This window comes from Branchiostoma belcheri, unplaced genomic scaffold (genome assembly GCF_001625305.1).
Source record: "Branchiostoma belcheri isolate BF01 breed outbred unplaced genomic scaffold, Haploidv18h27 scaffold10, whole genome shotgun sequence".
In the NCBI taxonomy this organism is placed as follows: domain Eukaryota; kingdom Metazoa; phylum Chordata; class Leptocardii; order Amphioxiformes; family Branchiostomatidae; genus Branchiostoma; species Branchiostoma belcheri.
The window spans coordinates 4,763,930-4,777,175 of record NW_017802380.1 but is presented as its reverse complement, the minus strand read 5'-3'; the positions used below and the strand labels follow the sequence as shown (position 1 = coordinate 4,777,175).

At 41.9% G+C, this 13,246-nt stretch overlaps 3 protein-coding genes across 3 annotated transcripts in view; 2 read left to right on the top strand and 1 right to left on the bottom strand.

Moving 5' to 3' along the window:
- Positions 1 to 167: 167 nt before the first annotated feature.
- LOC109471616 (beta-lactamase-like protein 3) lies at positions 168 to 4,136 on the bottom strand. Its single transcript, XM_019770965.1, has 5 exons — positions 3,216 to 4,136; positions 2,833 to 3,105; positions 2,298 to 2,551; positions 1,539 to 1,703; positions 168 to 1,314 (listed from the first exon to the last, which is right to left on the bottom strand). The coding sequence occupies exons 1-5, from the start codon at positions 3,710 to 3,712 to the stop codon at positions 791 to 793; spliced, it is 1,713 nt and encodes a 570-aa protein (XP_019626524.1). The 5' UTR covers positions 3,713 to 4,136; the 3' UTR covers positions 168 to 790.
- Positions 4,137 to 4,972: 836 nt separating this feature from the next.
- On the top strand, positions 4,973 to 10,781 carry LOC109471639 (battenin-like). Its single transcript, XM_019770981.1, has 15 exons — positions 4,973 to 5,184; positions 5,774 to 5,825; positions 6,018 to 6,099; positions 6,356 to 6,427; positions 6,815 to 6,894; positions 7,111 to 7,196; positions 7,426 to 7,498; positions 7,693 to 7,724; positions 7,937 to 8,048; positions 8,199 to 8,314; positions 8,641 to 8,681; positions 8,903 to 9,030; positions 9,290 to 9,383; positions 9,773 to 9,913; positions 10,199 to 10,781. Exons 1-15 carry the CDS (start codon positions 5,106 to 5,108, stop codon positions 10,313 to 10,315), a joined length of 1,305 nt encoding a protein of 434 aa, XP_019626540.1. The 5' UTR covers positions 4,973 to 5,105; the 3' UTR covers positions 10,316 to 10,781.
- Positions 10,782 to 12,189: 1,408 nt separating this feature from the next.
- LOC109471629 (cytochrome P450 2J2-like) overlaps positions 12,190 to 13,246 on the top strand; it is a 5,120-nt gene continuing 4,063 nt past the window's right edge. Inside the window, exon 1 of the mRNA XM_019770970.1 lies at positions 12,190 to 12,666. Within this exon, the coding sequence (XP_019626529.1) occupies positions 12,493 to 12,666 (174 nt within the window). The 5' untranslated portion in view covers positions 12,190 to 12,492. The remainder of the gene's footprint in view (positions 12,667 to 13,246) is intronic.

The following is a 13,246-nucleotide window of genomic DNA, read 5'->3' as shown; positions in this document are numbered from 1 at the left end:
CGATATACTTATCGAACCTACTATCTCTACTTAAATCTAATAACGTTGGTATACATACAGGAATAAAAAGTAAATATGCAATATGTGAACAGGTAATAGGAACAATGTAACTGCTATTCTAATCTATTCTATCTTATTCAACTATTCTTGTCATGCTATTAGGGGGTTTGACTTCTTCTCAGGAGGCAGTGGGAGATAGCACATTGACGTCTTCGATGCAATGGTACAATTTTATAAGATACCGGTTTTATTGCTTGACAAATCATCTATTTTTCGTACGTTGATTTCTTACATTATTTCAAAAGGAGATAGATAATGCGTACTTTGAGGTACACTGTGTTAGGTACACTATTTGCAAACCCTAATTTAGGGCTTTTTGGTCATCCTAATTTAGGTTTCTTGGTTTAGGGTTTTTTGGTAACCCTAATTTAGGTTTTTTGGTAACCCTAAATTAGGATTTCTTGGTAAACCTAATTTGCTTTTTATTGCGAATTCATACATTTGCATAATTAATGTAAAACATTCATAATCAGTTGGTCATAAAGGTATGAAGTTGTGTAACTCTAGTTTATTGTATAATCATTGATAGCTCGGTTGATTAATTAAGTCCTATGTTCATTCTGTTCAATATTCCTGTGACGTTTGACAAGGAGATAAGTATAGTTACTATACTTGTGTCATTAGCATATATGAAAATATCATTATGACAGGTGACTTAGCGTCGGTGACTTAGGAAATATATCACATCCAAAAGGGGCCCATTGATCTTCTTCTGCTTTTGTGAATCAGATTAGGTGGTAAACAGAGCCAAAAGGATCAAAATCATGAATATGTTACTCGAAGCTGCGCGGTTTGGAGTGCCAGAGACGCCGGTGCAGTCGTCCCATTTCGGCTCTGTAGGGTCCGGGTCTGTCAGCTTCAATCCTCGTTCGAATACGATAGGGGGTTCAGGAGCATAGCTTTCTACTGACAGAGAAAAGACGTCACCATCTTTTTCTTCTACATCGGCAACAATGTTGGGGGTATATACTAAAGGTTCTCCCGCCCGTAGGAGAATGCGGGTAGGAGAGGTGGAAGGGAGAACTAGACCCCGTCCGATCAGACCAAGACTGAAGTATAAGTTGCCGTCGGTCGTGTTCAGGCTGATGGTCAGGTTGCCTGCCACACGGTTGCCGTAGACTCCTTCGTAGTCACGTTTGTCTCGCGGGAAGTTGTCCGAGATCTCAGGGAGGTCGGTGCTGTTGGGCTTTGGTCTCGTCAACCAAGGTTCAGGATAGGTGCAGGCTGTGGTGTCGTTAAGCCAATGGTCCTTACCTATTGGCGAGCAAAAGATGATAGACATTAGAATTTAGACCGTTTCCTGACCAGTTGACATACTGCAGATATGTTTACGGTAGATTATGTTTTCGTCCAACAAACAGTTGAAATCAAACTTTTAATCAAGCATGTGGAAGGCAGCTTGTGACAGAAGAGGTAAGCTAGGTAAATATAACTGTTTTTGCTTCCCAATATCTGTATGGAGATTAGAGACTTTGTACCTGTTACGATGTCCCCGACCAGGTCGTGGATGATTTCATGGACGTCAATGCCCGCTGCATTGGGGCCGTTGACGGAGGTGAAAACTCCTCCCGAAGCGGCAGGGTACAGGGACAGGAGAGACGTATAGCCTGCCACGAAGCCATTGTGTTGTAGTCGCCTGTATCCTGGCGGAGGGCAAGATTTTTGTTTGAATCAATGCTGATTTACAGCTTTGAAATAGATAGTGATGTGCAGACAATAAGACAGCGATTGCAGATTGCATGGCAACAAGATCCCCATTGTAACATTCTCACTTAACAGTCGACGAATGTACATAGTACATTGTTGCTAAATACAGTGCAGGAAATGTAATACTCTGGATTTCCGCTTTTTACCAATCGTTAAGCCACTTAAGTTGATTGGAAATTTGCTATATCATATTAGCCTTGCTTTTAAAGCTAGTAGTTTATCTTTTAAAAGACCGCATCGCAAACTACTCCAACAGCAAATTATGAAAGACTTCTGTCCTTGATTATGCTGGGGTCACATTTTCAAACCGGGGCCCGGCCGGACAGTCTTATGGAACGAAAAGTAGGATATAACAAAGCACCAAAAAAGTTGGTAAGAATAATAATTGGGAACTATTTCCGTATAATATTGATATAAATTGTCGATTTTCATTAATCGAAACAGCCCGACGGGGGCCCTGGGTTTTGGAAATGTGACCTCAGCATTACAAGCGTGGATTACATCAATTAACATCAGTGACTATTTTGTACCTCGGTAGGTGCCAACAAACCACGCCAACCCGTAGCCCTGCTCCGTCCCCGCCTCTACTGGCCAGTCAGGTTCAAGTTTGTTGGGGTTAAACTTCGAGGGGAGCTCTGCCACGTGGGTCTGCCGTAAGGTGTCCTCCGGCACCACCAGGCGGCCGGCCGCGTCCCTCCCCCCGCTCAGCTGGAAGTTCATGTACCGGGCCATGTCCAAGGCGTTGGACACCACACCTCCTGCAGGAAGATGTAACTTGAGAGGCCTACAAAGAAAAAATACCACACATTTCTAAATTTATTTTATCTCCATATGGCAAATCAATTTGATATTGGAATATTTGTATGTAACATGAATGAACACTTCTGCATGTTGATCTCATCTGGACGTAGATGCTATGAAAAGACAGTCTCCAGATGTTAGCATACTATAGTATCTGAGGTGAACCCTTGAAAATACAATACATGTACTAGAAAAAGCATCAAAGGTAGCAAAAACATTTGTTTGGATATCACTGAAACTGCACAGTAACCAGGCATCGCTTACCTGAACTCCTCGTGACTGTACGCCACAGATTGACCTGTTCTGTTATAGGTCAGGTACGTCTGGGCTAAATTGGAGAAATCTTCATCATCGAGAACGTCGGCCAAGTACACTGTGTCGTCCATGCCCAGCGGTCCCAATACTCGTTCCCGCAAGAGGGCTTCGTAGGACTTCCCTGTTAGCTTCTCCGCTACGTGCCCAGCCAGGGTGTACAAAGCGTTGTTATAATGCCAGACGGTACGGAATGGGTAGATCTGTCTGAAGTACCGTATTCGTCTGCAAGACAAATAAGCCAAAATTAATCATTAAATACAGTGAATAGCAATTCAACATGGCTATATTTGACATATTACTGAATTTTCTAACATCTGAAATGGAATTGTTACCTTGCCAGTTCCGATCTGTCGAAATCCTGTACTACTCTCAAAGCAAGTTTCTGGTTTTCTATGCCGGTTTTGTGCGCAAGGATATCTCTCAAGGTCGCCTCCTTGGTGCGGAATTGGTCCCTGAAACTGAAGTCCGGCCCCAGGATGTCCGTCAGGACGGTGTCCCAGCCCACGTCTTCCCTCTCCCCGAGAATGGCCGCTAACAGGGCTGTGGTGAAGGACTTGGAGATGGAGCCGACTCCGAACAGAGTCGTGTTGTCCACAGCTTGTCCCGTCAGCAGGTCCCTCTGGCCGTACCCCTTGGCGAAAATGGATTCGCCGTCCTTGACCACGGACACGGTCAGTCCGACTACAGGCCTGGACTCACATGTCATCAGGGTCTGGATGAAAGTGTCCAGATCCCGGAGCCTCTGCTGTAGATCCGGGTTAGAAATGGTTAAAGTCTGCCCGAATAGCATGAAACAGAGCACAAGGACCATATGCACAGCAGTGCCCATCTTGTAGGTGACTGCAGACCTTTTCACCACCAGTGAACCATTAACTTGTCATAGACAATTTATCTCCAATCAGATTTTCCGTAGCAAAGTTAGTATCCAATAGATAAGACAGTGTCACTCATTGGATACCGTCTTGCCAATGGGATACTCTCTGGTGGGCTATCACAAGTTCATGCTTGATTGTGTCTACTATTCCGCTGTGCCTTGGTGGGCCTTGAAAGCCCTACGAGTTTATAACACTGAGTACCCCACTGAGTAGCCGGTGTCACAGAGTGGTAGCGGTTGATTAAATAATTAATATCTATATCTAAGCAATATAATTTCAACACTGAGAAGGACATTCAAGGTCATCCAACCTTCAAGGACACTGTAAGGACATCTAAGGACACTACAGGAATTTAAGGGTTAATTGGTGGAACACTAGGGTTGCCTGAGGTAGATAACGTTACAGAAACGTAACTAAATATGGTAATAGTCCCCTTTTCCAGGCCACATAGCACAGATTTAGGGACATCCATTCATTTAAAAAATAAGTAAACAAGTCCCTTAAATTAGATCAAGGTTAAACAGAGTTGTCATCAGAGAGAAAGACGTTCTCTTGATCATGACTCATGCAGTCTTCTCTTGGAGAGTCTCGGCCTGGCTGTGTCCAGGGGAGGAGTCTCGAGATCTGCCTGGCTGTGGCCGGGGGAGGGAGTCTTCTCTTGAGCAGTGCAAGAGAGGCTCACATTTCATGTAAGCTCCGTTAAACCGGGAATAAACTACTTAGTACATCAACCACTACATGTTTCCGACGAATTCTTTGTGAGCGACGCTCTAGGACCACCGTACTATTAAATCAATGGGAGCATCGCCACACGTGAACATCACATGATGTGGACCCTTGGTAGCAACCCAAGGTCAGAAATGACCACAACACTTCAGCTTGCATTTAATACGTCAGTGACGTTAACTGTGAATGATTGAAACAGTGTGTGTGTACACGTGACCGTGCCCGTTTTCTCAGTGGCCCAAGGCCTACGTCTTGCCCTAGCGGAATCTAGACAAACGACAGGACGATTCAGCCATCCGTTCATTAACTTTATTTGGTACCGCAGATTCATCACAACTAAGTGTACGAAGATACCTCTAATAACAACCACCTTCGGCCAGATCGTATCACGATGGAAAGCTGAAATATCTTTAAACCGAGATTCACATGAACAACGAAGAGAAATCCTTTCGCATTATGTTGAAATAACTTTGTTTTTTACTCAGCTAGCACACTATTTGTTTCCGCCCATTCAGTGAAGCAAACCGGTTTGCAAATCTCTTGCTTTGCACTTGTCCATCCCTGTTTATACTACTTAGTAGTAGTACATGTTAATGCCAACAACCTTCCTTCATACTACGTATGGGGGAAGAGTTCGACATGGATCGACAGGAGAATGAAGGACCCTATGATGATCAACATCAAGAGACAGAAATCACAGGCAAGTCCGACCCAGAAAGTTTGGGGAGGGGGGCTTTAGCAACTTTGCAGAAGTCAAAACAATCATAAACCTTTCTGCTGCAAAACTCCATGTCAGGAATATGTTACATTAACTTACATGTCGATATTAAATGTTAAGTGGATTAATATATTGAAATTATTGACTGAACCTCCTTGGAAGGATGTTGTTTCAGATTTTTTGTGCTGTCAAAGTTCAAGGTAACTGAACACAAAATATACAGCTGCTGATTCATGATGTTGTTGTTACATTGTGAATACTAAGTTAACGTTATATGTTTATGACAAGGAAGTTCGTTTGGTATAATTTGTCTCAAACAGCAGAATAAATAGATAAACAAAAACAATATGTTACATCAAACAGAATTTTTTGTAACAATCAATGTAAACATAGTGTGTTTATCATCATGGTTTGGCCTCAATTCAAAGCAAGATCAGACCATCATCATATTTACATTGCTTTGACTGTCAACAAGGTCATTTGTATCAAAATTTTGATGTTTCGCCAAAAAACTGTGTGTTAAATGTATGACTATACGTTGATTCCTCAAGCGTCCTTGTGTTCTTTACAGGTCCTCAAGAAACTGCCAAGACATTTGCCTGGAGGAATATTCTTGCCTTCTGGTCAGTAACATTATCCTTGTTTGAAGATAAACAAGTAACGTTACATGTTTGTTGTCTACAATTTTCATATTTGCAATCTTGACCTACATATACCCGTATGAATAAATTTTACAACTTTACTCTGTACTGCTACTGCTAATGTGCTAAAGTCAATGTACAATTTCTTTGTCAATGTCCTTTTCTGCCTTGCAGGTTCCTTGGGCTGTGTAACAACTTCGGCTATGTGGTGATGTTAAGTGCCGCTCACGACATCCTCAAACAAGAAGAACACCAGGTCAGTACAGTAACATGTGTTTACAGTCAAGGGGGTTGGAGCTACAAATTAAATCCTTTTTCTTAAGATGTGGATATAGCTACAGTTTTTGCATGCAATGATTGTAGCATTGTACACTTACAGCAGCATTGTGTCACGGTCACACAATTATTGCGTGCAAAAACTATTGGCTGTATACAGATTTAGGAACAAGTTGTAACTGTTTTAAATGGACTGTTTAATAAATCTTATCATACTTTGAAATTCATCCACACAGGGAAACTCCACTGTAACCCAGAGTGGCTTCAACAAGTCTAACCAGTATGACTGCAACCCTATATCAACAGGGGTATGTTATGTTTCTAATAACCTTTTACTGCATTGTTCCAATCTTTTACTGTATCAGTCCAGTCTTATGCACAAGACAAGTGTATTTGAGTTAGATATTTAGTTGAAGGTACAGATAAATTACAGCAGAACAAGAGGCATTGTTCACACAGAGACATTTATAACCATGACCCAAATATTTTTGGTCATCCATACTACCATTGCCAACATGCACCAGCAATTGCAACAACAAGAAAACATAAAACCCGGCATGTATTTATTAATTATATATGCTAGTACATAGTTCATAGTTGGTCACATGTCTAATATGATATAAGTATGATAACACAAAGCTACAAAGAGTCTTAAGATTGTATATGCATGTACTACTGATTTGTTTCTACTTCAGGCAATACTTCTTGCAGATATCTTACCTGCACTTACAGTAAAGATGACTGCTCCTTACTTCATTCAGTCTATACATTACAGGTGATTATGTTTGGGCTTCTTACTCAACATTCATTTGGTACTATTCTTGTTAATGGGAAAGAAGCTTATAAAGTAGTGTATGTGTACCTTTTTTGGTTAACCTTCTCACTTCTTAGGTAACCTTTGATCAGAAAGTATATGCATTGGTTGCACAGTCAGAGAAAGGTTAAACATAGTCTGACATAATTCTAACTGTCTTGAATTTGTCATATACAGCATAAAAGTAGCAGCTGTTGTGCTTTTTGGTGCTGCCAGTTTTCTCATCGTGGCCTTCTCACACACTGTGGAAGTTAGTGTTCTAGGTAAGTACAGGAAAGCCTTAATAATCTGGCTTCCAGTCTTCTATACTGAAAATCTAATATGGTATACATTTGTACATGTATATGGAAAATGCCTCACATGTCATTTCAGTCTGAAGTGATTGTAGGTTTATTGCTAAAATGAAAGTCAACTTGCCCACTGTCCAAATCCTGCTTTGATATACTGTACTGCAGAAGTGTAGAAATTATTTTTCTGTTCTTTCCTGACCAGGTGTTGCCTGTGCCAGTATAGCATCAGGTCTGGGAGAGCTGACATTTTTAGGACTGACCTCCTTTTATCACAGGTAAGATTGCTACAATTTATAATTTTTCATGACCTGAGGACTAGTCTTGTTTCAAGGGACAGTAATGTTCGATATATATCTCTCATAGGTCAGAAGTTTTAGCCAGTGATAAAAGATTGTTGTTTTTGTGTATTAGATGGAGTCAACTTGTATCAATGTCATAGGTTATATGTTTTATTTTCTGTCTGTCATAGGTCATCTGTGTCAGCTTGGTCATCAGGAACAGGTGGGTTATACCATTTCAAAAACACTACAACTTCTTAGCATTACTGTCACAGTACAAATGTATTAGCTAATTGTAGCCACATAAGCAGGGCCCATGCTTAGGTAGGTAACTTTTAACAACACTAGCAATTTCTTATGTGGGCCTATATATATCTTCTGAATTTTTCTTTCTCTTGTATTTGTGACATTTTGATTCTTGTCTCCTTCCCCCAGGTGGTGCCGGGGTGGGAGGTGCCCTCTCGTACGCCGGCCTACTACAGATCGGGGTCTCAGCAAGGAACTCCCTTCTTATCATGCTCTCTGTGCCTTTTACTCTCTCTGTTAGGTAAAAAATTGCTTCTTTAACTTTTTTCTGTGCTTTGTTTTAAAATGTCATTAAATCCAGGTTATATTTAAGGGGCATTGGTACAAAATCATGATCCAACCATGTACCCAAATCAATGATATATTGAAATGTGATTCTGTTTGTCTGCAGCTTTTGGTTAATCCTTGAGAAGAGATGGGCCAGTGCTGGGAGTTCCATCCCAGTGGCAGACAGAGAACCTCTGTTAGCTGAGTCTGACGGGAGACCAGCTCCAGCCAGACAGTCAGGTAGGAACACATCTAATCAACCACCTTCTGAACATGTCAGTCCATCTGTAGAGTTGTATCACAGATAAATGCAGCATTGCTTTATTTCTTAGACAACAGCCTTGCTTAACACATAAATGTCTATCTATCTATTGTATACTGGACAAGACCCTCATGGGGCATCACACCCAGGTGCACGATATTGTGCAGCCAGTGGGGTGAATGGTGCTCATAAATAACAACAAATAAAGTGTGCTGACAAAAAGTCAGTTATGTAGTAGATGTCATAAGATTAAGAGTCAATGTACGATTATTTATGACTAAATGAGGGTGTGATTTTTTTCCAGGTCCAAATCTTTCTCTCACGCAGAAGTTCCAACTTGTAAAGGTAAAGTATTTGCTGCTAATAAATACAAGTACTAGTACTTGGAGTAAAATGTGACACTATTAAAGACTTACATATATTTTTATTGTCCACTTGCTACTACTGCTGCTAACACTGCATTTACTACTATTACCACATATCTATAGGTGCATGTTGAGATTTAAAAACATGTTTAACCTTCTAATAGTGCATAATTGATCGTCCTTTCTGACGTTATTTTCCAGCCACTTGTATGTAAGTACATGGCTCCCCTGTTCCTGGTGTATGTGGCTGAGTACTTTATAAACCAGGGACTGTTTGAGCTCATCTTCTTCAGAAACATCTGGCTCAGCCACTCTGAGCAGTACAGATGGTAAGTACATGTTATTTACTTGTTATAGCCTCCACCATTCACAGTGTAATGGTGGTCCAAAATGTGGCTATGTTGAAGCCCCTGCTGTTTTTGATGATGATAACTTCCAACAGTTGTAGGGAATGACATACTTTCAAACCCCTTGATTCTGAGAACATCACAGAGTTCTTGGCACACAACCCAAAGAAAATTACTTGCCAATGTTTTAAATGTACACAGTAACTATTACCGACACTTGTTATTTGCCCCCCCCCCCCAGGTTCCAGGTGATTTACCAGATCGGAGTGTTTATCTCCCGTTCCTCTGTCAGCATCGTGCAGATCCACGCACTCTGGCTCCTCGCCTTCTTCCAGGTCAGGACAAAAACTCCCGTGTCACCAGCATATGTCTGATTAGTATAAAATGTACAACACTATCAGGTGTTTGTGTTGTACAAAGCTACATGTATCTGTAAAAAGAGTTATGACAAACACATTTGAGCCCTTGGGCCACATGTCTGTACAAGCACTACAGCAAGGGGCTAGTCCTCTAGTAGTGGTGTGTATTCAACTTTCTCACTCAATCCCTTATATACTGAGTGAGAAGCAGAAAAAGCACCACTGTTGGTGTGACTCAGTTAGGAATTTAACTCACAGCCTACCACATGTAAAGCAATCACTCTGCACATTGCAGAGGTCCCAAATGCCCTGAATACTTACATGTGTATACATATTGCTGCTAACTGTTAAAACTTCTGTCCCAGTTTGTGAATGTTGGCCTGTTCCTGCTGGAAGTGCTGCACCCGTTCCTGCCCTCCATCTGGATAGTCTTTGCCATGATCCTGTGGGAGGGTCTGCTGGGGGGAGCCGCCTACGTCAACACCTTCTACAAAATGTCACATGAGGTATGCTATTCTGTTTCCTCAACACTTTGTACAAAATGAAGTTACTTTCCTTGTAGGTTTCCATTTCCTTTCCAACTTTAATATTTGCACCCAGTCATATATACCATCATGGTCTTAAGATAATCTCCAACTTGGTGAATTTTTACACAACAGACGTCACATGCAAATGTACAGTTTAAGACACTGAGATATCAGGTCCATTGTTGAAGGTTTACCCTACTTACAAAGCTGATATAGACACTACCGAGTAAACTTAACTAACACTGATCTAATGTCTGTACCCAGATTGCAGAGGAGCACCGTGAGTTCTCCCTCGGAGTGACGTCCCAGGCTGACAGCTGTGGGATCGCCGTTGCCGGGGCGATAGCCATTCCTGTACACAATGTACTCTGTTCTATGTAAGAAGAGGCTAGATGTTGTCAATCTGCAACCAATTAGATTACTTTTCAATTGTATGCAGTTTCGTTGTACATTTTGATGCAGAAAATTAGGGAATGTTTTGAGCTGCAGTCAATGTTGTACTACTGCCTCTGCATAAGGACCACCTGTGAAATTTCTTTTAACAAAAGATTTATTATGTAATATATATATATGATTGTAGTTCAAATAGATTTGTTATCTCAACCTCAGTGCCATTCAATGTGAATGTTCTAGCAATACCTGTACATTCAGACATGTTAAGCTATCAGTACTGCATGTTAGAAAGTTAACTCAGGTATAATGTCAATTGTCATCGCAATATTATACTGCCAGTTTACTCTTGCCAATTTTAAGTACTTTATTACAGACTGACTTGCTATTAAATGTAATAAGGACATGATGTACACAAAGCACAGCCAATGACATACTGTTTGCCATTGTGTTTTTTTCAAGTGTCTACAAATGTCTCGGTCAAATCAAGGACATATACAATTTCTTTATTTGAGTTCGTTGATACTTGTAGTTGAATGACTAGTTTTCACCCAATCATCCCTGCAATGATGTCAACTTATTCTGAAGCAGGATTAAACAGTAAATTCTAACACACAGAAGAAAATACCCGGGACTTGGGTAATCCTTCATGTCGTACTGTGTACGAATTAAGTTCAGGGACGTTGAATGGGGTCGCTGACCGAATTTTCCTGGTCTGAGCCCGTTTTTGACCGTACGGTGACTGACCTTACGGTTACTGACCGTACGGTCAATTTTGCAGCATCAGGTTTGATTGCAGGTAGATAGAGGTGGCAAATATTTTTGCATCAATGTCTTTGTTTATCTCTTATTTGCATGGGAAAGATACGCATCGGAAATAAATGTTCAACACATGTATGGCTGCTCTCATGATGGCAAACCGCGCCAGTATAGATCCCAATGTCAGGGACATGTGTGCAAAAATAGTTGTGCAATGTGATCGCTTTGGCATTCGGTAGCGTTGAAAGCGCCTGGGTTTGTCCTCAGGGCTGCTGTGGGGGTTACAGCAGCAGTCAACACGTCTGTCTGTCTACCGCGAGAGGGGTGAACCGGGGATAGTAGTGGGTGGATGGAGAAAAATATTCACCGTAAGCTTTGGAGACAAAACAACACGTTAAGATGACGCCGTAATACAGAATGACATAGAAAATATACCACCTATAAACATGAAAATATGATAATAGCTCCTACATTTTTACACACATTCTACGACCCTGCTTTACGACATTGTAATTGGCCCGTAAATTGAGAGAAAGCAAGGTCCAAAGCACAAATCTCAATCTGCACCAGCTGTCTATAAACACTGTTGTGTTTTTAATCTACGCCCAGGCATACCTGAGAAACAGGTCGACATGAGTGTATACTCTGCTGTAAAACAAATATACCAGACTAAGCAGTCAGAATCTTTACATCTTTTTATATCAGCCCAATTTGAAAATGAACTGTGCAATGCACACTTATAAACATCCTGAACAAACACCGTTGCTGTATGCATACAAGAATACAAGTTGCTACGGAAGGAACTGTATAATTTTAGTATAAAAGACGCCTTGACAAAATGTCATCAAGGACGTGACCTGCTGACCTGCGTGGATTGTTGACTCGGAGGTCGGATGGCACACTGACTGGTATGGCACAGTAGGAGCATACCAGGACAAACCGTGCAGGGAGGGGGCGGGGGAAAATAGGTTAAATCTTTGCCAGGATGATACTGAAATAACAGTTCTATATTGCACTAGTTTTGTTGAGAAAACGTCGATCGTCAACAATTTGCACAAACTATTGGCCAGCAAAATACGATAATATGCCACTCCGTATAATAGACGACAGAACACAGAAACACCCTTGCCCTCAGACGTTTTTGATCCGCCCCTGGGGCGTAGCCTCTCAGTTTCCAGTGGTGACGACCTGACTCCAATCAGCTGGGAGACCCTCAAGGTTTAGGCACACACGTACAGTGGTCTAGTCATTACTCAGCAAAAACCTGGCTACAAAAACCACAACAAGACCGGTCGACCAGAAACAACGCTACCGGTCTTTCCACCGAGAGCTGCTCAAGAAGCTTTACAAGACAGGCCGCAGCTGCGTTGGAAGGAGTCCCTGAAGCGTGACGTCCTTCAAGTCTCGCCATGTCACTCCTTCTGCACGTCGCGTCGGGAGCCAAGGCGTTTCTAGACACCCAGACCGTCCTGGTCCTGTTGGTGTCGTTCCTTGGAGTTTTGTGGTTTATCAGGAGGGGGAGGAACTACCCGCCAGGGCACTGGAAATGGCCAATACTCGGCAACATTCCTCATATTTACAAGGTGAGTGAATCAGCTCATTTGTTATGGTGAAAGTTGGCGAAGCCCTTTACTACCTTTAAGCCAGACACATGTAGTAGCCGTGTTGAACGTAACTTGGTAGTACGTACACCATATGGACACGACCTCTGGAGTCTGGACATCATTTATAGAAGGGATCAATTGACCATGTTATGTGCGTGTGCGGTTTTGGTGGCCTCGTAAGTTGCACGAGCGGTCATTTTAACAAGGGCTACACAGAGCGGTGTTTAAGCCCCTCAAAACACACAGAAGACTCCTTGAAGGAAAACAGGCGCAACAATTAGATAAATATGTGCGCTCACAGCGGCGCTGTTAATCATTACAGGATTCTCACATATAATAGAATCACTGGTGTGTGTGTGTGTGTGTGTGTGTGTGTGTGTGTGTGTGTGTGTGTGTGTGTGTGTGTGTGTGTGTGTGTGTGTGTGTGTGTGTGTGTGTGTGTGTGTGTGTGTGTGTGTTTGTTTGAGCCTTTGTTTATACGTGTTTCTTGTAGTAACACCCCTCAAAACACAGTAGAACTAGCAATGTTGGCTCATTTCGGAAGGGGTTGCATACACAC